The sequence below is a fragment of the Dipodomys merriami genome, unplaced genomic scaffold (genome assembly GCF_024711535.1).
Source record: "Dipodomys merriami isolate MVZ:Mamm:240054 unplaced genomic scaffold, mDipMer1.0.p SCAF_31, whole genome shotgun sequence".
Classification (NCBI taxonomy): domain Eukaryota; kingdom Metazoa; phylum Chordata; class Mammalia; order Rodentia; family Heteromyidae; genus Dipodomys; species Dipodomys merriami.
Window position 1 is genome coordinate 2,473,655 of NW_027204604.1, and position 24,614 is coordinate 2,498,268.

Genomic DNA, 24,614 nt, shown 5'->3' on the forward strand with positions numbered 1-24,614 from the left:
TTTTGCAAAAATTATACTTTAACCAACTGAAAGAAATTCAAAGATACCAGGCAAGCAACTCTGTCTAATTTTTTGTTCAATAACTCTCCTCCCAGGAGTCCTAGCCAACAAAGAAACAACAACATGGAAAAAAAAATCTCTTCTTTACTTTTTTTCCTTGATGGAGCAAAAGTTAGGCATATAGATGGGATTACACACACACACACACACACACACACACACACACACACACACACAGAGGCACGCAGTCATCAACATATTTAAAAAAAAATTATAGGATCAACCTTAAAAAAATTAAATTTTATTGCTTTTGGCTTAATTAAACCCCAAAGAACTGTGTGAAACATTGTTGTGGCTGAAAAATTGTTAATTTGTGAATAGCAGGGACAAAGGGGCCCCCTGTGCAACTTTAAAGTTTCTAAGCACGTAAATGTCGATAGTGTGCCTTCTCCATCATCAGCACTAAATTCACATTGATGCCTCTTTTCTTCTCTGTATCGATCCTTCCATGAGAACGTAGATTTGTATCTGTTAATTAATGCGTCCTGAAACAGCGTTTGTATTAATCAGGCAGATAAGAAAAATTGGATGCCTGCACCCCCTCCCTGACAACCGTAAAAGTGCTGGCCCTGATAAAATCGTGGATGGACCTCAATAAAAAAGTTCCTCCTTCCACTCAATAAACTAATCATCCTGCTTTTAATTATTCGGCAGAAAGATGTGTGGAGATTGGAGAATGTGTAAATCTATTTACTAAAGGCAGTGTCTGGGAGGGAGAATTGGGCTGTGATACCAAAGTGCTCTAGGCCACACGCTTGCTCTGTCCATCTGCTGATACAGAAACTGCTATTCAGGAGCATTGAGAGGAAGAAGAAAACCAAGGCAAACTGAAAAGACCTTTTCCTTTCTGCTCAGAACTTTCCAGATCATTTGTTTTGGTGGAATTAATTTACATGAGAGATTCCCCTGTCTCTCTTCTCGGGTTAAATATTTGGATTTGCTGTAGATCCATTTTCTTGGAGGATGGGGTATATGGGAAGTGAAAAAGACCCATGTGAATTTTGTGCCTGTGCCTGTGTGTGTGTGTGTGTGTGTGTGTGTGTGTGTGTGTGTGTGTTTGTGTGTAAGCATGTGTGTGAGCATGATTTGCTCCCAGTGAAAAGCACATAGAAATAAATCTCATTATTGTCCTTTTGTAAATCATTGTGTACAGGATTCACACTTGTTATATCTCAAGTATTTGTTAATTTGACACTAATTTAACTAAATTTTGTTAACACTAAAGGACAAAACAAAAAAAGAAAAACAATTTATTCAGCCCGACCAAAAGAGGCTCCATCAAAATAATCACAACAATATGAAAGCCCTTAACAATGAAAGAAATGCTTTTTAGGCCTGCCATAAAGACCCCTTTCAGAAAAAGCTCCACTAATCCCTTCTGATGATTTTATTAAGTTCGTTGTATTTTGAGGTACCAAATGACACTGCACTAGTTCTCACTAACAGGTCAGGAAGAAAATCATTTCCTTTATTGTACTAATATTACATCAGACATGATTAGTTTGATATAAATAAAAATGATAATAACAATGACCCTATGCAGGTAAAAATGCCTAAAAAGGAAGTAAAAACTACATTTTCTAGGTGTTATTACCAAAATAACTCTCCCCATCCCCTCTGCAGGACTACTGATGAGAGGACTTTAAATCCTGGTATATTGTTTCCAAAGATGTGAATGGTCAGACTTGGAATTCCTGGGAATATCAGTCAATGGAAGATTTGTTTTGAGGATTCTTGGGAAAAGCATCTGCTCATCAGAAATCTTTGTTGTGACTTTTTTTTAGAGTATAGATCTAGATCCTCTGAATATGAATAGAAATATTATCTATATACATGTACATTTAATTTATATATGAATTATACATATAATTATATATAATTTATATATATGATTAAAATAACAATCTTTCTTTCCCCATCAAGGACATTTAACTTTTTTCTTTTTATATATATTCCATAGTTTAGAAGGGACTTTAAATATGCTTTTTGTATTATGCCTAAAATTTCAGTAAATAATTGAAGCAGTCAACCAGACATCTAGGGTTTAAAAAAGACATAAAATGCAGAAATACTTACCAAATGTATAATATAGATTAGTATTTAGATGGTATTTTATTTCCAAAATACAAAAAATAATGTGCAATTCAGTTGTCTTATTCAATGTTAAACAGCCAGAACTGACACAGAGCCAATACATGTATTCAATATCTTCTTTCCACTAAGCCCTGGTATTTTTTTTATGTTTAACTATTTAAATAGCTACAATGTATTAACTATAGCTTTTGTGTTTGGTGTGGCACACTGCTAAGTGTTCTGATTTCTTATATACCACTTATTTTTTAAAAGAAATTCCTATGAAATGTTGATGAGGATAAAATATCCAATTAAGCAGATTCATCTTGTAATTCCTAATGACTACCATAGAGAAATAGTTCCAAGTTGTAATTTGCTGTGTGATTTAAATTATTTTCTTTCTTTTTGAAGGGGAGGCAAATGGGCTTTTTTATTTGTTTTTATGTTCATCAACATAAGTTTTTATAAACTATGTATTTGAAAACTGGACTTTCTATAATACAGTGCTATAAACTTTCAGCCAGAAATAAAGAATAAAGATTACTTAGTGTTTTCTTTGCAAATAGAAGAAAGAAAACTCTACCTCTATTATGCTCTTCTCAGTTGTATTTATAAGGATTATGAAAACACCAATCAGTTGAAGCTTGTGACTTTTGCTTTACTGTTCACAGAGCGAACCAGGGAGATTTTTTTAAAGAGCTTCTAATCAAAGCTCAGCATCATTTTGAGCTCTGATGCAGAAGCTAGTTACCATATGAAGCTAATGTTGCATTAGGAAATTATGGCTTTCAAGTAACCTGATCTGCCCATCTTCCCATACAGGCTTTTCCACGCTGTCCTTGGCGGACCAGATGAGCCTTCTGCAGAGTGCTTGGATGGAAATTTTGATCCTCGGTGTGGTTTACCGATCACTTTCATTTGAGGATGAACTTGTCTATGCAGATGATTATATCATGGATGAGGACCAGTCCAAGTTAGCAGGCCTCCTTGACCTAAATAATGCTATCCTGCAGCTGGTGAAGAAATACAAGAGCATGAAGCTGGAGAAAGAAGAATTTGTCACTCTCAAAGCTATAGCTCTTGCTAATTCAGGTTGGCTTGTTGTCACTGGTTATTGGTATATTTTCTCTTACGTCAGGGTTTGTTTACTCCTTCCCTTCCCTTGAGTGATTGCCTAGACCTAGTTTGTTAATTCTGAATGAGCATAATGATAATCAATATATACCTTTCTGATGGAGAATTAGAAAATAAGAGAAAGATAACTTACAAAGAATTGTTTATCTTATTTGTTTATTGAAAGCTGGATTATTTTTTACCACCTCAGGTATGTATTAATCTGGATAACAAGAAATAGCCCGAGTTGTTGATGAAATAGCATTAAGTGGACACCCTAGAGACAAAATTAGCTCCATTATTTTATTTGTTTGTTTGAGGCCTAAGTTAAAGTTATGTATTCACACAAGCTACTTTTCTTCTCAAACAAAAAAATGCCAGTTTTGCAGTTTTGGAAATCTATTTAGTGATGCTTTTCATTTTGGTTACCACAGAAGCACTTCCACACTGGAGTTTTCTAGAAGTCAAATTCTGCTGACGGAGTATTTCTTTCAAAGGCACCACCTACGCAGCAAGGGTTAAGAATTATGGGAATGAATGTTCTTTGCATTTGAGCTGAAATGTGCTAAAATAGGGAGCAACCTCTGATAAGTAAAAATCGTTGGTGCTTTGTTGTTTTTTCCTTTGTGCCTCTCCTGATCCTTTATTGTGGTCTTAAGTCTGTTTTAGCATTTGCATAAAGTTCAGGATAGATCCCTCCTTAATGACGTGCCGATCATTAGATACCTGCGTGTCAATAACATGCTCTGATGCTGTGTACCATTGACAGTCACACCGTGCCCCTCCATCTGCTTTTGTTTTGACCCTATCTTTGAACTTTATCTTGGTTGCTGGCCAGTAGTTTTCCCTTTAATTACAAGAAGGAAACTGTCAATAAAATCTGTTAAATGGGATGCAATGAGTGGCTTGAATGGGCGGATGGCTATTTGTTCAAATTCTGCAGCATTCAAGGTATTGACAGTTTGTTTTCTGGGGCCATATGTGACGATCAATCTCAGGCTGGGCTCAGCCGCGCTGAAAAATGAAAAACCAGATTGCTTTTGCTTACTTGTGGATGACGACTTTGTGATTTGGCGCGGTCCTAGTGAGATGAGACCTTCTGCCCAAATTGCCCCCATGAGAGCTAGGGATGCGTGACTGTTTTTAGAAATAATTTTTAATTGATTTTGTAATTAACAGTTCATCTACAATATTGATGCATGAATCCTCGGACTGATAGGAGGGAAATTGTTTCCAACAATGAAGTTGTACTTTCCTATTTGTCCTCACAATGAAGTTTAGCATCTCACAGTTTTTATTGTGAATATAACTTCCTCTCCACACCATTCACCCATCTTCTTCCACTCCCCTATAAAACTTAAAAATAATAAGATGCTTTTTGATAAATAGCACTAAAGTTAGAATCTACAAGAACCCTCGCTCTGATCACTAGAAGATCAAAGTGGCAGAAAGGATAGAATTTGTTTGATTATTGTTCCTTAGTATAGACTTCATATTTTAGTACTTCTCATAATGAGATGAATGATTTTACAGCAGTGGTTTGGGGGAAGAATTTGTATTTGGTCATCATAAAACAGTTGTTATTTAAAACATTTACTTTGTGAAGTTTTGTTAAATAGACTAAGCATATTTTATAATTTTTATGTTTCACATCATCTCTAAAGTATTAGCTAATTGTGAATGCTAAATGAGCTAAAACTTGGTCACCAAAATTACTGAAGTTTATCATTTTATGTGTTAGATGTACAATTTATTGCTAAGTATTGTAAATTATAATATCTTAATTAGTAGCCACATTTTTGTCCTATTGTATAGAGGTAGAATCATTAATTTTGGTCGTATATAAATGTTCTAATCCCATGTACTCTGCTATTCGGAGGAGGGAAAATGACCTACTTTATAGCAATAACTAACTCGTGATTAGAAAGTCTTTACTTTTAAAAAGTAGTTAATTTTTCTTATTTAAAGACCAACATACTTAAGCACTCCCTTTCCACAAGTTAGAATATAGTTGGGTAGCATGATACAATCTTTACCTTTTTTAAATATATATTTTTATTGTAAGGATATTGTACAGCGGGGTCTTTTTCTACAGGTGATTCTAACAACTTTTTAGCATTTTAATACCAAGAAAAATTACTTGAAAGACTATTATCCATATAATGTCACTTTCCCCTCTTGTATAAATATACGTTTGTTTTTTTTTCTCACTCACATAACTCCATTGCTTTAGTTTGGGGTGAGCCATTTGGATAGTCATTTTTTTGCTATTGTCAGCATAAGGCTAGTTTAATTCCCTTTTGACCATTACTTGGAGGACTGTAATAACATTGTAAATTCAAGCTTTCTCAAGTCCAATGTAAATTCTTTAAAATTCTGATGAAAACATCTTAAGATGAAAACATCTTAGTATTTTTCATAGATACTATAGAAATCTCCCAGTTAGTGTTTTATTTAGGTATTTCAGATTAGCATAAGAAAAATTTAGGGAACAAATCTCTTTCAATGTAATTTGTGTAGGTATCTTAGCTTTTACTATATGACTGTATATGTTAGTAATAAATGTCTCATTTATCTACATTTTGCCTTAATTTGAGCATCTGTCCTCATTCAATAATTATAAATGTGGTGCTTATGCTTGAGAAACAGGCAATTGGCTTCATGATAATAGCTGCCATATTTTTTGTTGCTGTGTCACTGTCACATGTAAATTCAGGAAATCTTACAACATAGGAACCTCATTGTTAGTCTAGATCAATGATCATATGCATGGCCAAAAGAACAATATGTCAGGAACAAACATGGTAATTCTCACGTTCAACTCTTTGAAAAATCTCAAGTAATAGTTCCAGTTACTGGTAGGAAAAAAATGTACAGAGTCACTAAAGCTATATATCTTCTGATTTCTGAGTACTCAATCTTGAGTACTTAAAAATCTCTGATGCATCTACAGGATACCAAATTTAAAAAGAAAACTGCCAGCCACGGTTTTCATAGGATAATTTCACGTGATAGTTTCTTATGCCTACACCAAGAGGTCAAAATGATCTCTGAAATTCTTTCCATTTGAGACATTCTATGATGCTGTGATTCATTTTATGTTGGTATCAGAGGAAATAGTGAAATGTTGCTGTAGTTGTTCAGTAAGGTTATATCATTAGATTCTATTCTTTTGATTGATTGTGTTAATTCTTCTAGCTAAGAATTTGTTCAAAACTATTTTTACTGGTCATAGGGTACAAGACTCATTTCTACCTGATAGAAGATTGCAAATTGTTTGAGCCTGATAATTTGCTTTTTGCTTTTTGTGTGTGCACACATGTGTGTGCATGCATGCACACATGTGTGTATGCCAGGACTGGGGCTTGAACTCAGGACCTCGTGCTCTTACCTAATATTTTTTGTTTCTTTATTTTCTCAAGGCTGACACTTTACCACTAGAGCCATGCTTAACTGGAGAATTTCTCAGTGTGTGTGTGTGTGTGTGTGTGTGTGTGTGTGTGTGTGTGTGTGTGTGTGTGTGTGTGTGTGTGTGTGTGTGTGTGTGTGTGTGTGTGTGTTATTATCAGGGCTTGAACTCTTGTACTGTCCCCTGGCTTTTATACTCAAGGCTATCACTTGAGCCACAGCTCCATTTCTAGCTACTTTTTGCTAGTTAATGAGAGATAAGAGTCACATTGACTTCCCTGTGTAGGCTGGCTTTAAGCCATGATCCTCAGATCTCAACTTCTGCTACCTCTTCACTTTCATTCTGGGGAATAAGCACATAAAATATTCTGCCATTCCTTTCATTTTTTTCAGCATTCTTAAGGTAATGAATGAGCATGTGATTAGGAAAGGAGACAAACTTGTTGGAAATGGCCTCTGATATTATGGAAGATTCAAATACTTACCAGCCAAGTTGACATCAACATTCACTCATTAAAATTATCTTTAGCATTTCAAATAACTGGAGTGAGAAAGGTGCTGGAAACTTGTAAGACATAAAGAGAGGGAGAAGGAGAAAGGGAGGAAGAGAGAAAGAAAGAGAAGAAAGAGGGAGAGAGAAACCTTGACCTTAAGTAATTGTAGGGAAATAGAAAAGATTTAAACCAGAAACCCTTTTATATAGGTAACCCTAACAATGATACCAGCAATTTTGAATTTATGAGGAAATCTCAGAGAAGTAAAACTAGGATGACCAGGAGGGATTTCTATGGTACAACATTTCATGTAAATACAGTAAGAGCTACTTGTGTAGCTGCAGAAAGTGTGAGAGAAATCTAGGCTTTTAAGCCAGAGCAGAAATAAGGAAAGCAGGTCCTGTAAAAAAATTAAATGTATCTTGATGAAAAGCTATGAAATTAGGAGTCCTGATCTCATTCTGGTTGAACAGAGAATCAGAATTATCATTATTCTTTAGTATTAGAATCGTGACTTCTCCATGTTGGAAAAGACCCTAAAAGATTTCATTTTATCCAGCCCCCTATTTTAGGATTTGAGCTGCTTCTGTGGTATCTGCTAAGTGTTTTCTACAGTCTTTATAAGAATTCTGCTTGATCATTTTTAGAGATACCGTACTATTAGTAGTTTAGGAGTTTCTCATTCGCTCTCCACCTCTCTCACCATGGTCTTGGAAAATAACGACACACTGAAGTATATCACTTCATGCGTTTGTTTTCTGCGCTTCTCTAACAGATCACCAAACTTGATGTAAAACAACACCCAGTCATATCCATTTAGTTTGGGTCACGGAAGTACCTAATCAGTTTCACCAAAGTGTGAGACCAGGTGTGGGCAGAGCGCTGCTTTCTCTGGAGGCTTGGGGGGGGGGGGGGGGGAAACAAAGTCTTTCTTTGCCTTCTCCAGCTTCTTTAGTCTAATTCTTAGACTCCTCCATCATGAAAGCCAGTGGCCCAGAAGTTTTCTCAGTGGAAATGTTTTCTCCTTCCCATTGTCCTTGAGGCCCCATCTAGATAATCCAAGATGATCTCCCCTCATTATTTAAAACCAAGTAGAGTGGATTCTAGGAACAAGGCAGTAGTGGCAGGTAACCATTTAATCTCTTTCTCTTCAAGAGAAAAAGCCTTTCCACTTTCTTGAGAAGTCTTTTCCTGACCTGGCTTTTAGGGTCACTGGAGATTGCAAAATGGTTCTTTGTAATTTTTTTCCTTCTTTATTTTATTTTTTTTATTTTGGTAGTTGAGGTATGCTAAAGTAATGCTTTCTTTTTTCTCTTATTTTATTACCAATGATATAGTTTGCATAGAAAAATTACTATAAATGCTTAATGTGTTCTTTTTAAACCATTTTTCAGAATAAAATACTGTGTTCTATCATTAGAATATAATTATAAACACACATATTCAGATGTGTTTCATAGATTTCAGCTTTTTAAGTTCAAGTTCTATTTTCAGTCAGTGGGACCCCCTTCCGGTTGGCCTCTTTTTGAGTAACTTAGTAGCTATGAATTGTATCCTAAGTATTTGGTATCATATCCTGCACCATCCTCATTTTTAAGTACTTCCCAACCAAAATCTATAACCAGAGTACAAAATTACAACCTGTGATCTCTGCATACATTATGAGTTCACCATTTTTCTTAACTTTCAGTGGACAGAGGTAGGAACACCAATACATAGTCTCGTGTGTGTGTGTGTGTGTGTGTGTGTGTGTGTGTGTGTGTGTGTGTGTGTGTGTCTCCAGGATACTCTCACCTTGTTCTATAAATCTCCATATGTTTTTAATTTTGCCATCTAACTGCTCTGGCATTTAGAGGTATTTTTGCTTTTGTACATGCAAATTTAAGAAGATTCAAAATTTTACTGCTACCCCTGGCATTTTCTTAGAATCCAGTCTTTTTACTTTCAAACAAAACTTTATGATTCTAAGTTCTGCCTCTACTAGTCTGTCTAACTTTAGTAGCAACAACTTGTCAACCACTGTTCTTCAGGACCCAGATGTTTGCTAACCATGGGACCACTCTGTTGGACAACTTGCTCATGAGAGTTTGGAAACATGAACTCTTAGAAAGCAGGCCTCTGTTCACAGCCCTATCCTTTCCAATCTACTCTGCTTAAGAGAAAGACACTGTAACCCATACCCTTACTGTACTTCTTTATGTAGGTGGCTTACAGACAACAAAGAATGGTCACACCTGTATTCCAGAGTGCTGGTTTGTACAGATTTAACTTGGAAAACATATTTCTAATATGTGTATTTCCAACACTATTAAGTATTGCCAAGAATGAGAAGCAACAAGCACTGAAGACAGTTCCCAAATAGCTTGTGGACTCTCTCAAGCAACTATACCTATACCCCATGCAATTCATAATCTTATCCTAGGGAAGAATGTTTTATGACAGGTAATGGCTACAAATAAAAACTCCTCGTGCCTTGGCTTGAAGACTCATTGGCTTGTATAGCTACAGGATTAGAGGTGCCTCACAACCTTTCCAAAGTCACTGATTTGAACTAGATAAACAATTCTTTAGGATTCCATTCACAGAGTAACCCATCAAAAGTCATGCAAGCATTCTATTTTATTATTATGAAGGGCTGGGACTCAATACTTCGGTGGCCATCTATGTTTCCTTTGTACTCTATCTTTTCAAAGCTTGATTCTTTTTATTTACATTCATTTATCTTATTGTCCAACCACAGTTTGGCTGAATTGCCTAGATTTTTTTTTTTTTTTTTTTTGTAATACTGATGTCCTGGATCTAGCCCCAGCCCCAGTATTGTGATTTAATAGGTCTGGGCTTGGGCCCAAGTATCCAAGTATCTTTAACAGCTCACCCTATGTTTTTAATGTGCAGGCTCAGCCTGTCTGGTTAGTTCATAAACCAGTGATCTCCATTAATAAGTTTAACTGATTTCCATTAGCACAAATACTGGTACTAGTTCCTTTGACGCAATAGTTAAAAAGAATCTGGCATTAACAACCAAAGCTAAATAATTACATAAATTAATACCAGTTCTATTGAGCCTGGCATCAACATGTAAATTTAGCCAAAAGAACAAAGCCACAGAGCCAGAACTTGAACTAGCATCCTTAATGGAGATTAATATTTTCTTCAGCAGTCTGCCAGCTGAATCATGGTCTAATTAAATAGTTCAGATTTAGTGAGTTTGCATTTCAAGTATTAGCAGATCTGAGAATGGGCAAAGCTAAAATGAGTTAGAATCTTTTTCTGTAAATGGGAAGTTAAATTATCATAGTAATTTGATTAAATCATTTTTAAATCTCTCAAGCTAAATCACAGCCTTTAAAGAATAGTTTGAAGTCTTAATTGCTGTTTGTGAGCGTATCTCTCTGCTATTTGTTCTCGCCTCATTTCCTATGACATGGTCTAATATATCTCCTGCGGAGCAAGAGTTAGTGGGAAAGGAAAGGCAAACTACGAAGGCTGAGGTGGCTGTAGCTGACTTGGAGTTTTAAAAGGTATACCATTATAGCAAAAGGAAATGCATCCTGCAATGTTCGAGTAGTTAGAACCAGGGTCCAAGGAAGGTCTTTGGACATCCATTTGGGAATATGAAGAATGGATATTTCTAACAATTAGCTCTGTCCCTTGCGAAATAGAATGACTACCACTGCAGACGCATTCACTAGGAATGCCAAGGAGAACGTGGTAACAAAGATGGAAGGTTCATTGGCATGAGCTCTGAGGTCAGCTCCATTTCATTTATTTGGGAAAGGAAATCTGACAAGATTCACTATCACACATTGGAGCAGGAACCTATGTTTAAATCAGATTTTGACATTCTCTGGCCACCTGGTTTGCAGGGCAATTGGAAAGTGAAACAAGAAACTATTGACCCCTGCAAATGGATGACTAATAGATGATCCATTTATTCTTCTTCTTCCAGATGTGCATTTTGTTCTACTTGTTTTTTTTACTTAAAAAATATAATTCTTAGCCAGAGGCTGGTGGCTCACTCCTGTAATCCTAGCTACTCAGGAGCTGAGGCCTGAGGATCGCAGTTAAAAGCCAGCCTGGGCACAAAAGTCTCTGAGACTCTTATCTCCAATAAACCACTCAGAAAAGCAGAAGTGGCCCTGTGGCTCAAGTGGTAGAGCACTAACCTTGAGCTAAAGAGCTAAAGGACAGCACCCAGGCTCAGAGTTCAAGACCCACGACCAACAAGAAAAAAAATATATATATATCTTTTTTCCATTAATTTATTTTTCTCTGTTTTCATGGATAAATCTACGGTAGAAGGGAGGAAGGATCAGTCCTGGGGCTTCAACTCAGGGCCCGAGTGCTATCTCTTAGCTTTTTCACTCAGCATTATTGCTCTACCACTTTAGCCATGGTTTCATTTCAGGCCTTTTGGTAATTATTTGGAGATAAGAGTTTCATGGTCTTTTCTGCTCAGGCTAGCTTAGTACAAAAATAAAAAAGTACACATAGGAGGCCATTTATTGAAAATATTATTCTAAGTGTTGTCTGAGGTAAAGTTGTTCAAAATCCTCATTTGCTGGCAAGAAAGCTTGTATTTCCCAAAGGGAAGAATGCAGATGGACCAAGACTTTAATTAATAATTCTGTGTAAATGCATCGTATCTAACACTACACTGAACTCAAGAAATTCTTCATCCTTTCAGGATGAAGGATCCTACATGTGCTATGTCACTGATTAACAACAACAACAACAAATGATGTCTTCCAATTATTGAGTTGTGAAATAGTCCTCACATTTATGAGACTGCACTTTGCCCCTAAAGGACTAATTTGAAAATCTAATTCAATCGAGAAAAAGAAGGGTTAACAAGGTTGCCACAATTATTCTTGTGAGAAATGTGAGAAGTGGGGGGAAAAAGAAGTTACAGCTCTAGCACTAAAACAGACACTTAATTATATACAAGTTTGAATCATTTAGCACGTTTTATTGATTCTGATGACAGTTTATCTGTTAATTACACATAATAGAGTCTTTTGGGGATTCTTCATGTTTAATAATTCTAGATCCCCGAGAATGCTAAGATACATGCAGTTAGCCAAATCTTTCATACAATGCAAATATAGATTCCATGAATGAAAAAGGAAGAATCATAATTTAAAATGAAGTGGTCTAACATATAATGAAAAGAGAGAGATGAATGTAAGCAGTACTGTGTGGTTTTTTTTTTTTTACTTCTGTGTATTCTGCTTACTGTTATTTTTCTTTTACATTGTTATGGTGAGTTATTATACCACATCAATGGTGAATTAGCCACAACTTACGATAATAGTTAATGCAAATAAGTGTTACTTCTAAAGAAATTTTCAACAAATTACAATGCTGTTCTTATAAGTATTTAGAGTTATAGATTTAGACTCTTGGTAGAGTCACAAAAGGGAATTTTTCCAAGTAAGGAATAGTGGAACAGTATCCTCTGGACATGGACCCCTTTTCCTGTGAGTGATTTCAACCTAGGCTTCTCTCCAGCCTGGTTTATTGGTCATAGAATAGTCTTACTTGTTTTCTTTTCTTTTCTTTTTTTTTTTTGGGGGGGGGAGAGGGTCCGGTCGTGGGGCTTGAACTCTGGGCCTGGGCGCTATCCCTCATCTCTTCAGCTCAAGGTTAGCGCTCTACCACTTGAGCCACAGTGTTACTTCTGGCTTTTTTCTTTTTGCTTATGTGATGCTGAGGAATCGAACCCAGGGCCTCGAGTATGCAAGGCAAGCACTCTACCACTGAGCCACCTTCCCAGCCCCGTCTTACTTGTTTTCTAGGTTATCTTTCCTTAGAAACAAACATATAATTTATAAAGTTAAGCCTCTCCTCAATTTCCAGCTTTTTGATGGTTAATTGGAGATAAAGAGTCTCATGGCCTTTTCTGCTGGGGCTGGCTGTACACCTCAGTCGATAGGATTATAGACAGACATGAACCAGTGGCACCCAGCTTATAAAAAAGCATACATTTTAAATAACATATATTTTGTAATAATTCCCACATTCAAAGCTAGTCTTAGAAATTGTCACATGAACTTTTAGTGAAGAAGATAAGGATTTTGAAATGGAGGGCTCTAAACAAATTATAGTTTCAATCTTAGAAAGTTAAAAAACTACAACTTGTGCAAGGCGCTGATGGCTCACACCTGTAATCCTAGCTACTCAGGAGGCTGAGATCTGAGGATCAGGGTTCAAAGCCAGCCTGGGCAGGAAAGTCTGTAAGACTCTTATCTCCAAGAAACCTCTCAAAAATCAGAAGTGGCGCTGTGGCTCAAGTGGTAGAGCATTTGCCTTGAGCTGAAGAGCTGAGGAACAGCGCCAAGCCCAGAGTTCAAGCCCAAGGACCAGAAAAAAAAAAAAAAAAGCAGCTAGGTGCTGTTGGTTCATGCCTGTAATCCTAGCTACTAAAGTCTACCAGACTTTTATCTCTAATAAACAAACAAACAAACAAAAAAGCCAGAATTGGTGCTGTGGCACTAGCCTTGAGCAAAAGAAATCCAGGAACAATGCCCAGGCCCCAGGTTCAAGTCCCAGGATTTTTATGGTGGTTTGAGAATTTTTACATTCCTGTGCATCACATATTTTGTCCTGTCGTTTTCTGGGTGTATCTGGTGTAGGGTCTATTTCAACTTTCTAATATTAAGGTATATGAACCTATTGTTCCTCACAGGATGACCTTTGCCTCCCACTTTGTTTTACAGACTCTATGCATATAGAAGATGTTGAAGCAGTGCAGAAGCTCCAGGATGTCTTACACGAGGCCCTGCAGGATTATGAGGCCGGCCAGCACATGGAAGACCCACGCAGAGCAGGCAAGATGCTGATGACACTGCCCCTGCTGAGGCAGACATCTACCAAGGCTGTGCAGCATTTCTACAACATCAAACTGGAAGGCAAAGTCCCCATGCACAAACTTTTTTTGGAAATGCTAGAGGCCAAGGTCTGACTAAACGCTTTCTGGGCCTTCCCATCCTGCACGTTGAAAAAGGGAAAATAAACCCAAAAGTGATGTTGAAGAAACTTAGTATTTAGTTAACAACAACAAAATTCAATACAGACTGCACTGATACTTTAGCAGCAAGACTCGAAGAAGCTTTCAGATTCCTCCATGTCTTCCTGATGAGTTTCCTTTCGCCGCATCTCACTTTCCTTTCTTCTGTTTTTCATTTTCTTTTCCTCTCTTTTTCTTCACTCTCCCATTTTCACTCTCTCCTTTCATTTGCTGGCTTCTTTCATTCTTTGCCTTCCCTCCCTCCTTCCCTCCCTCCCTCTCTCCTTCCTTCCTTCCTTCCTTCCTGTACTCTCCTCCCTTTCCCTCCTTGTCCTTCTCTTTTATTCTGATTTTCAGCTCTTATTATAAGAAAACTTTTCATTTTCCCTCCTCCCCTTCCCTCCCTTCCCCTCCCTTGCCTCTTTCCCTTCTTTATCTCTTCTGTCCCTTTCCCCTTCCCTTTCTTTCCTCTTCCTTTCATCCTTTCCTTCCCTCCCTTTCCCCTACCCTCTCCTTTACCATTTCCTTTTCCCTTTTCCTTCCCTTTCCTTTCCTTTTGCTGCTGAACTTTTAAAGTTCTCTAACTAAAGAGAGATGGAAGCCAGCCCTGCCAAAGGATGGAGATCCATACTATGGATACCAGTGAACTTATCGTGAACCATGACGTCCCCATGACTAAGGAATCAAAGAGAGAACCGACACACCTAAAAGGACAGTGCAACAGACACGAATTGACTGAGTGCAGTATTAGATTTCCTGGGAGCAGCCTCTAATTAGACAACTCAAGCAATGTTGCATCATCGGCTGCTTCTTATCATCGCTTTTCCATCTAGATCAGTTACAGCCATTTGATTCCTTAATTGTTTTTTCAAGTCTTCCAGGTATTTGTTAGTTTAGCTACTATGTAACTTTTTCAGGGAATAGTTTAAGCTTTATTCATTCATGCAATACTAAAGAGAAATAAGAATACTGCGATTTTTGTGCTGGCTTTGAACACTTACGAACAATAAATGAAGGACAAATGAATCCTGAAGGAAGATTTTTAAAAATGATGTTTTGTTTCTTCTTACAAATGGAGATTTTTTTGTACCAGCTTTACCACTTTTCAGCCATTTATTAATATGGGAATTTAACTAAACTCAAGCAATAGTTGAAGGGAAGGTGCATATTATCACGGATGCAATTTATGTTGTGTGCCAGTCTGGTCCCAAACATCAATTTCTTAACATGAGCTCCAGTTTACCCAAATGTACACTGACACCAAGGATTAGATTACACCTACGGTAACTCTGAGCAGTCAAATCTATAAGCTCTGCACATGGAATACCGATGCATAGGAAAATCGTGAGTGCACCTCTCTCTCTCTACCAGGGAGGTCCAGTGGCCATAGGAGTTCTAGCTACCATGGTGGTTAGGAATGAGATACTGCCTGTTGGCAAACTTACAGACCTTGTCTCAGAAGGAGCTGTGAGCCAGTATTTGTTTAAAAGGCAATAAGGCAAATGCCAGAATTTAAAACAAAACTAAACAAAAAAAAATTCATCAAAGACAGCAGACGCCTGACCCAAATTCTAAAACCTGATTCATATCAGTTTATTCATTTGGGAATGTTTGTTTAAATTAACCTGCAGTTTTTTGCCAAGAGCTAAGCCAATACATATATGCTTTTTCAACCAGTATTGTCACAGCATGGAAGTCAGTCAGGTTCCAGACTGTTAAGAGGTGTAATCTAATGAAGAAACCAATTAGATACCCCCGAAAACTACAGTCGCTGAATAACCAATAAACAGTAACCTCCATCAAATGCTATACCAATGGACCAGTGTTAGTAGCTGCTCCCTGTACTATGTGAACAGTCTTATTCTATGTACACAGATGTAATTAAAATTGTAATCCTAACAAACAAAAGAAATGTAGTTCAGCTTCTCAATGTTTCATGTTTGCCGTGCTTCTCTGAATTTTATGTTGCATTCAAAGACTGTCGTCTTGTTCTCGTGGTGTTTGGATTCTTGTGGTTGTGTGCTTTTAGACACAGGGTAGAATTAGAGACAATATTGGATGTACAATTCCTCAGGAGACTACAGTAGTATATTCTATTCCTTACCAGTAATAAGGTTCTTCCTCATAATCATTAAGAGATGGAAAGTCCAACCAAGTATTCATTATGAACAGATACACATCAGAATCGTAATAATATTTTCAAAAAAAACAAGGAATAATTTCTCTAATGGTTTATTATAGAATACCAATGTATAGCTTAGAAATAAAACTTTGAATATTTCAAGAATATAGATAAGTCTAATTTTTAAATGCTGTATATATGGCTTTCACTCGATCATCTTTCAGATGTTGTTATTAACTCGCTCTGTGTTGTTGCGAAACTTTTTTGGTGCGGACTAGTTTCCAAAACTATTGCTACTTTGTGTGCTTTAAACGAAATACCTTGGGTTGATGAAATTCCAACCCAGTGCTAGGAATACTGTGTATCTATCATTAGCTATATGGGACTATATTGTAGATTGTGGTTTCTCAGTAGAGAAGTGACTGTAGTGTGATTCTAGATAAATCATCATTAGCAATTCATTCAGATGGTCAATAACTTGAAATTAATAGCTGTGATAGGAGTTCAGAAATTGGCACATCCCTGAAAAAAATAACAACAAAAACAAAAAATACAACTCCTGGGAAAAAAAGGTGCTGATTCTATAAGATAATTTATATATGTAAGTGTTTAAAAAGATTATTTTCCAGAAAGTTTGTGCAGGGTTTAAGTTGCTACTATTCAACTACACAATATATAAATAAAATATATACAAATATATACCACATTTCACTGTATCACATTAAAGTACTTGGGCTTCAGAAGTTCAGAGCCAAACAACTGAAAAGCGAGAGGTGGAATAAAAGAGCAAGGTACAATTTTTAGTTTTCAGTTTAAGTGAGGCAACATTGCAAGAACAAATAGCTAATGACTAGGGGAAAAAAAAACACTAAAATTTAGATGGAGAAGAAATACATGAGCTTAAAAGTAAATACTCATCCTCGCTTTGAGGGAAGTTTTTTTTTTTTTTCAAGATTTAAGCAAGACCATTTACTTAATGTGAAGTGTTGGAAAGTTTTAAAGGTGTATGTTTTCACTGTATGATATATTTTTTTTCAAATTTTCCTTTGCTCCTTTTTTTTGATTTGTTCTTATTTAAAGCAATATGATTGTGTGACTCCTTGTAGCTACACTCCTGTTTCAATCAGATCAGATTGTTGTATTTATTCTGCTATTTTGCATTTAAATGATAACATAAAAGATATAAAAAATTTAAAACTGCTATTTTTCTTATAGAAGAGAAAATGGGTGTTTGGTGATTGTATTTTAATTATTTAAGCGTCTCTGTTTACCTGCCTAGGAAAACATTTTATGGCAGTCTTCTGTGCAAAGATCGTAAAAGGACAAAAAAAAAACTTAAACGGCTTATAATAATCCAGGAGTTGCATTATAGCCAGTAGTAAAAAAAATAATAATAATGATAATAATAATAATAAACCATGTCAATAGATGTAGATGAGCCTCACATCTGTAAAGCAATCAATTGTATATTTTTGTGATGTGTACCATACTGTGTGCTCCAGCAAATGTCCATTTGTGTAAATGTATTTATTTTATATTGTATATATTGTTAAATGCAAAAAGGAGATATGATTCTGTAACTCCAATCAGTTCAGATGTGTAACTCAAATTATTATGCCTTTCAGGATGCTGGTAGAGCAATATTAAACAAGCTTCCACTTTTGACTGCGCTTGTGTACTCTGTTTCTTTTTGTTCCCTTCACTACCAACACTAAATCAATAAACACTACCCTTGGTGGCTCCCAGTCGAACTGTATCTCTAGTACTGCTCCCTAAAAGTAATGTCAGAGTTTAAATAAGAGCTATATAAAGGCTTGTCAGAATGAATTCTAGGATGCCAAGAGACACTTAGCATATTTAAGCGTATGCAAAGTGTCTTGTGGCACATTAGAATTCATTCTGACAAGCCTTTATATAGCTCTTATTTAATCTTAAAGCATCTCCGCATCATCCTGCATTTACTCAAAATCATCGCCTCTCTGTCAATGTCATAACAGAAAACTTTCCCCCTATTTTAAGAGCGTATTAAGACCTGCCAGAGGTACCTATTATTCCCCTCTGCCGACAATTAAATCAGGTGCTCCAGCGGGCACTCACGGAGAAAGCTTGGGAGCTTCTGTGCTGCCACAGTAGCGTGGCTGACCACATTTCCTGAATGGAAAGTCAGCGGAGCAGCCTAGAGATCAGTGCGAATTAGCAGGGGGAGCTGTCTTCGAATTCAAGAGGATGAAACAGCCCTGCTGACAGCCCCACGGCCTCGGCTTCCCTTTTATAACTCAGAGAGGTCACAGCCCTTGCTGCTCAGGGTCAGGCTGCTCCCCCTTCCCCCAGGACCCTCCGGGAGCTATCATGCAAGTGCTCATGTGTGGCGCTTTCCTGCCTTCGCTGCCTTTTCCTCTCCTCTCCTCTCTGTGCTGGTCCTGAGAGTGTGCTGTCATTGTGTGGGTCCCTTGCATTTCTCACCTTTTAGAGGTGGCTGCTTCTGCAGAGAAGCAAGCTGGTGACACAAAAGGCCCCAGAACCCAATGGGTGTTAGAAGCAGGTGACTATTTAAATCACACCATGTGCTAGCTCCAGGTGATTGGGCTCAGAGTCTTCCTATTTGAAAGTCCTCTGAGGGGATAACGGCTCTACACGGCACCTGACATTGTTTTTATATTATCAAAGCTCTTGAGTGGGATTTTTAAAAAATGAGGCAAGGTACCTCCCCACAAAGGAAAATCATTTCTGTAATCTTCCCATAAGGTCCTACTTTAAAAAAAAATGTGTCAGACAAAGATATGTAGCTTGTAAGAACTCAAATACCAAAATCATCTTGCTTTTTCATCAGTTGAGAGTGAGCGGACTTCTCTGGCACTGACATTTAGCAGGGATGTTTCAAGTAGAAAAGAAAATTCCAACACAGGAGTTTGATGTGTTAGCATTACACTTTTCAGTATAGAAACAAACCAGTTTGGAAACAAAGTCACATACTTGGTTTATGGGATCATATATATATATATATATATATATATATATATATAAAATATATATATATGTGTGTGTATGTATATATATGTATATATGTATGTATATACATATCCAGTTGATATATATATATGTGTGTGTGTGTGTATATATTTGTATATATGTATGTATATACATATCCAGTTGTTTATCCATATTTTTTGAAAACAGAACAGTGGCTCACAGATTTTTCTGCCCACTTTGAGTGTAAGCTGCTGGGGCAGGCCAAGCATTTCTGATGTCCAGGTACCTCCCATCATGACAGAATGGCCTCTTCGGTCTGAGGCATGGTGTGGTTTTTGGAAAACAGTTGGAAAAGATCTCTCACCTGGAGGCAAAAGGGGAAACCATTATTTAATATTTTTATAATTTCCACAAGCCATAAATGTTCTTCAAAATAAAGAGCTTTCATACATTAACTCTCAGTTTGTGTTATAGGTTTTATTAAAATCTAGACTGAACTTTTTTTTTCTTTTACAAGTCAATGAAACATACTTCAGCTTTCTTGACTTTTCCCTTCCTTACTCCCTCCCTTACCCTGTCTGTCCCTAAAAAAGACACACTCTCATACACACACACACAGATACACACACACAGAATTAATTAGATGCCTCTCAAGACATACCCTCTCCTTATGAATTTCCACTGAAAATGGAAATACCTGCTCAAAAATATATCCAGATCTCATACTCTTAATAAACAAACAAGAATACTTCTCAGTAGCCCTTAAAATCCATTTACACATCTTTCAAAAGACCAGCTTTTCTCTAATAAAAACCACCACAATCACTATTGAACATGTTAATTTCTTAATTTTAATTCTCTTATCTTTATTTTCCACTTAGGTTAGAGATAAAAAATGACATAGAACCGAGAAAGAATATTTTGTTCTTGCGACTTTGCAAAAACTAGAGGTACACTCTGCTTATTTAAAAATAATAATAGCTGGACATTGGTGGCTCAAGCCTGTAATCCTAGCTACTCTGGCGACTGCGATCTGAGGATGGGGGTTCAAAGCCAGCCCATGCAAGAAAGTCCATGAGACTCTCATCTCTAAGAAACTACTCAGAAAAAGCCAGACCTGGTGCTGTGACTCAAGTGGTAAAGTGCTAGCCTTTAGCACAAAAGAGGTTCAGGGACAGTCATGCAGTCACTGAATTAAAGCGCTGAGACTAGCAAAAAAATTAATCAGTTTACCTGGGTGCTAGTGGCTCATACCTGTAATCCTAGTTACTTAGGAGGCTAAAATCTGGGGGATCCCATTTTAGAAGCCAGCTTGAGCATAAAAGTCTAAGAGACTTTATCTTCAAAATACACCGCAAAAAAGCTGGGCAGGAAATATAGTTCAAGTGGTAGAGTACCAGCCATGCAAGCTTAGCAAATGTAAGGCCTTGGAATTCAAACTCTAGTACTAGGGTGGGAAAGTGATTAAACTCTGAAAGAAAAGAGCCCTACATGTAAGCTTTTGTGTCATCCACAATGGTGTATGATGTGATTGGATATTTCCATAGTCTAAAAGTCATAGAAGTATTGCAGTCTGTGTCTGGTTCTTTCAAACCTGTACTTCTAGCCTCCTGTGTCCCTTGATCATGTATAAAAACCAAAATGAAACAAGTAGTAGTAAATTGATTGTGTAGAGCATCTTATTATGGAACAACATGGAAAAGAAAAAAAATCAAAATAGAATTCTCCTTTCCCAGGAGTATTTATCTTGTTCTCCATGAAGTTAAAGGTCTGAAATAATGTGCCCATCAGGGGCTCAATGTAGCATGTCCATGCCAGTTGGTCCAAGGGCTTGTTATGATGGTAATGACCTACTGGATGGTAAGCTTGGATTGCCACAATACAATTGCTACCAGCTCACCTGCTGGGAGAAATATCTTATTATTGTCAAATATCCTCCATAGAGATTTGTTTTGCCTGTTCCTGTTTAAATTAAATTCAAAGCAGAAACTGCATTACTATGTCTCTGGAGTATATTTCAGATAAATAACTAGTCTCAAAATTTAGGATTTCTGGTTAGTTCAAATTTGTTTATTAGCAGAAAAATTACAAGAAGTGCCACCATAGCCGTAGGAGTTTTATGATTGCTGCTACACAAGAGATTTACTCGCTGAGTCCCATGGTATAAAAGTTAGAAGAACTCTCTTTTTCATTACAGATGCCAGCCAGATTAATTAACTCTGTCAGCAACCGTACCACATTAAAAAGAAAGAGGTACAAATAATGAATTGGCATAATACACTATAGAATTTGGGGCATGAGAAAGTTTGTTCTATGTAAGAACAGTTTTGAAATTAAAGATTTATGTGTGAGTGTGTGTGTGTATGTGTGTGTGTGTGTGTGCTTTTGTGTGCGCGTGTGTAAATGAAAACTTTAACAACGACATAGGAGATGATATAGAAAAATGGCCAAAGCATCAATGTAAATGTTTTTTCAACACTAAATACCGTTTGAAGCACAGGTTTTTAAATGAATTAGAAAGAATGGACTTACTCATAATTATTCCTAGAGGTCCTGTATGGCATCTTTAGCAAAGGAATATGAGGCTATGAACTTCTAGTTAAAACAGCTTTTGTTGTAAGTAGTCAAGTCAGAATTGCAGCTTATTCTAATAAAAGAAAGAAAGGGAAGGAGAGAGGGAATACAGGATGGAAGAAAGGAAGGGAAGGAGGCAGGAAAAGAAGAAAAGAAGGAAGAGACGGAGGGAGAAGTTACTAAAATACAAATGGGAAAATGATAACGAGAAAGCAATGTACCATGTCCAGTAAATGTGAGAAATCTGAGTCTTTTCACAACAGGTTCAAATCCCAGCTCTGCCACTAACAAGTTGTAGAACATTACTATAAATTAAGTCTAGCTTGCTTAGAAAACCAGTGGTAAATATACTACCAAGATTTGGGGACAAAATTAGATGATTTGAAGCAACCTCTTGTGCTCATGATGTTGAAAGTTCAGTATTTGTTTTTATGATTTCTTTCATATCAGAGGATAAAAATGAGTCTAAGGTAATCTATTGAACCTGGGGTGAAAAACCAGCAGAGGAGGATAAATGTAAATATTTGAAATCAAGATGTGTAGTACTTGTCTTTGAGGGACTTTTTGGAGAAACAAATTATAAAATTCTGTGTATCTTTGTAATGCAACTTTGGACAGAATCTAGACATAGCACAAATGGTATGCTAGAAACTATACTCAGGTTTTATATGTATTAAAAAAAAACTTACTATTTCCAGTGGCTCTATGAGGTAAATACTATTAGAATCTCCATTTTACAGATGAAGAAAAGAGAGGTTCGGAGAAGTTAATTTGCTCAAAAAGCCTGTGTTTAATATATGACTCAGCTAAGTTTGAATTCACATGTTTCCCAATCCCCACCCTCATGTTATAAACCACTACCCTTATTTTGTGCAGTTTCTTAAAGTTTAATAATAATGAGTACATGCTTTATTGTTATTATTTTATTATTCATCTGTGTAACAGCATTGAGTGTAATTTCTTAATTAGATTAAATCATCTTTTCTCACCTCCCCCTCCAATCTCACATTTCTTTCTTCCTCCATTTCCTGCCTTGTGATGAATGTATTTAGAATGTAGAAATGATGTAGTTTTCTACAGTTGTTTCTTGTTTTATGCAACACTGTAATTCTTAAGACTTATGCATGGTTTAGAAGGAAATGTGCTACCCATTACCCATGGAAAGCACATCTCACTTTGTAAGTATTCATCTTATAATGAACAGTAAAGTCACTATCAATACAATGAACTAAGCTGTAGTGAACATTTCTGGGTGTTTTTCTTTGTGGATCAAAGTAATTCTGTACTTGGATACATGTGTAGGAGCAAAGCTGCTGGAGGATTGACCATTTGTATGTTTCTTTTCACTGGAGAAATTTTCCTATGATGATAGATTCTACTGAATTGTCACAAGCAACGTATTTGGATTTTTATTTATGGCATGTTATTGTTTTCATTTATGCATTTTGGCTTTCTTTTCTATTTTTTTTTCCATCTTGTTCAGCCTCTTCTTTCTGTGAATGGTCCATGCACAACCTTGGCTCTTTTGCTATTAAGTTCCCTGTTGCTTCTTGTTCATTTGCAGCTCTTTGTATGTTCTAGATATTGATCCCTGTCATGTTGAGTTTTTGCAAATGTCTTCTCCTTGTCTATCCTGCATCCAGTAATAGTGACCTTTGTCTTTGTTGCCTAGAAATTAACTTGGATGAAATCAGATTCCTCAGTTTCACCCTGTTGGTTTCAGAGTTTGAACATACACTCTTCTGATCATTTGCATTAATTTTTATAATCTGAATTTCACATTTTTGATCCATTTTCAAAAGTACATTAGATTCCATTTTATTTTCTAATCTTTTCATTCCTTACCAATGTATAAATGTGTATCTATGTCATGCCATGTATAAAGATGTCATTTGGCTCTTTAATCTGTTTTTGAACAATATGTATTAGTACATAATGCCTATTTTAACTTCTATAGTTTGTGTAGTTGGGTTTAATATCTGATAGAGTTATGTTCTCCCCTCATGCCTACACATTTTGGGGGGATGAGGACCACGTATCTCTACAATCTGAGCCATGCCTCCAGCCCTTATTTGCCTTAGGTAACTTTTCAGATAGGGTCTTGTTCCTTTTTCCCCTGGACCTGCCTCTGACCAATGTCATCCTAACTCTTTCATAACTGGAATGACAGGTGTATTCCACCATTTGTATTGCTGAGGTAGGTTTTGATAGCTTTTTGCTTGGTTTGGTCTTGAACCATGATCCTACTAATTTCAAGTCCTTTGTTGTAACTTTCAAATTGATAGACAATTTGGGAAGTTTTATTCTTCCTCAGAAAATTTCAAGTTCTTCCTTTCAAGTCCTCAAAACAATCTGTAGATAAATTTTATTGGAATCTTTAATAGGTAAATTACTTTGGAGAAAATTATCATGTTTTCTAATCAAATTCAAACATGCATTGTATCTCTTTATTTTATCTTAGATTGCTTATTCAATAGATGTATTTGTAATTTATGACCATAAAGTCTTATGCTTTATTTGAATCAGTTCCTGTATTCTCTATAGATTTGCGCCTATTGCAATTCTGACTTTTTAAGGTTTGTTGATAAGTCGCTTTTTATTTATTATGTTTTGAACAGGAGAATGCTATTCAATTTTATGGATTGATCTTGACTTGAGAGCTTTGCTATACTTACTGATTAATAAAAATCAAGTGCGTATATTTCTTGATTTTCATGGAGATGATCTATATTCACTCTAAATTCAGAGTGGAGGCTAGCTGGTTCATTGCTGACTCCATCTCTTTCCATTT

The 24,614-nt window shown here is 36.5% G+C and overlaps 1 protein-coding gene across 12 annotated transcripts in view; it reads left to right on the top strand.

The window, feature by feature from the left end:
- Esrrg (estrogen related receptor gamma) overlaps positions 1 to 17,944 on the top strand; it is a 612,729-nt gene extending 594,785 nt beyond the window's left edge. For all 12 annotated transcript variants that reach the window (XM_070041493.1, XM_070041489.1, XM_070041499.1 and 9 more), the window contains 2 exons: positions 2,956 to 3,225; positions 13,868 to 17,944. In XM_070041493.1, coding sequence (XP_069897594.1) covers positions 2,956 to 3,225; positions 13,868 to 14,112 — 515 coding nt within the window. In that variant the 3' untranslated portion in view covers positions 14,113 to 17,944. The remainder of the gene's footprint in view (positions 1 to 2,955; positions 3,226 to 13,867) is intronic.
- Positions 17,945 to 24,614: the final 6,670 nt, after the last annotated feature.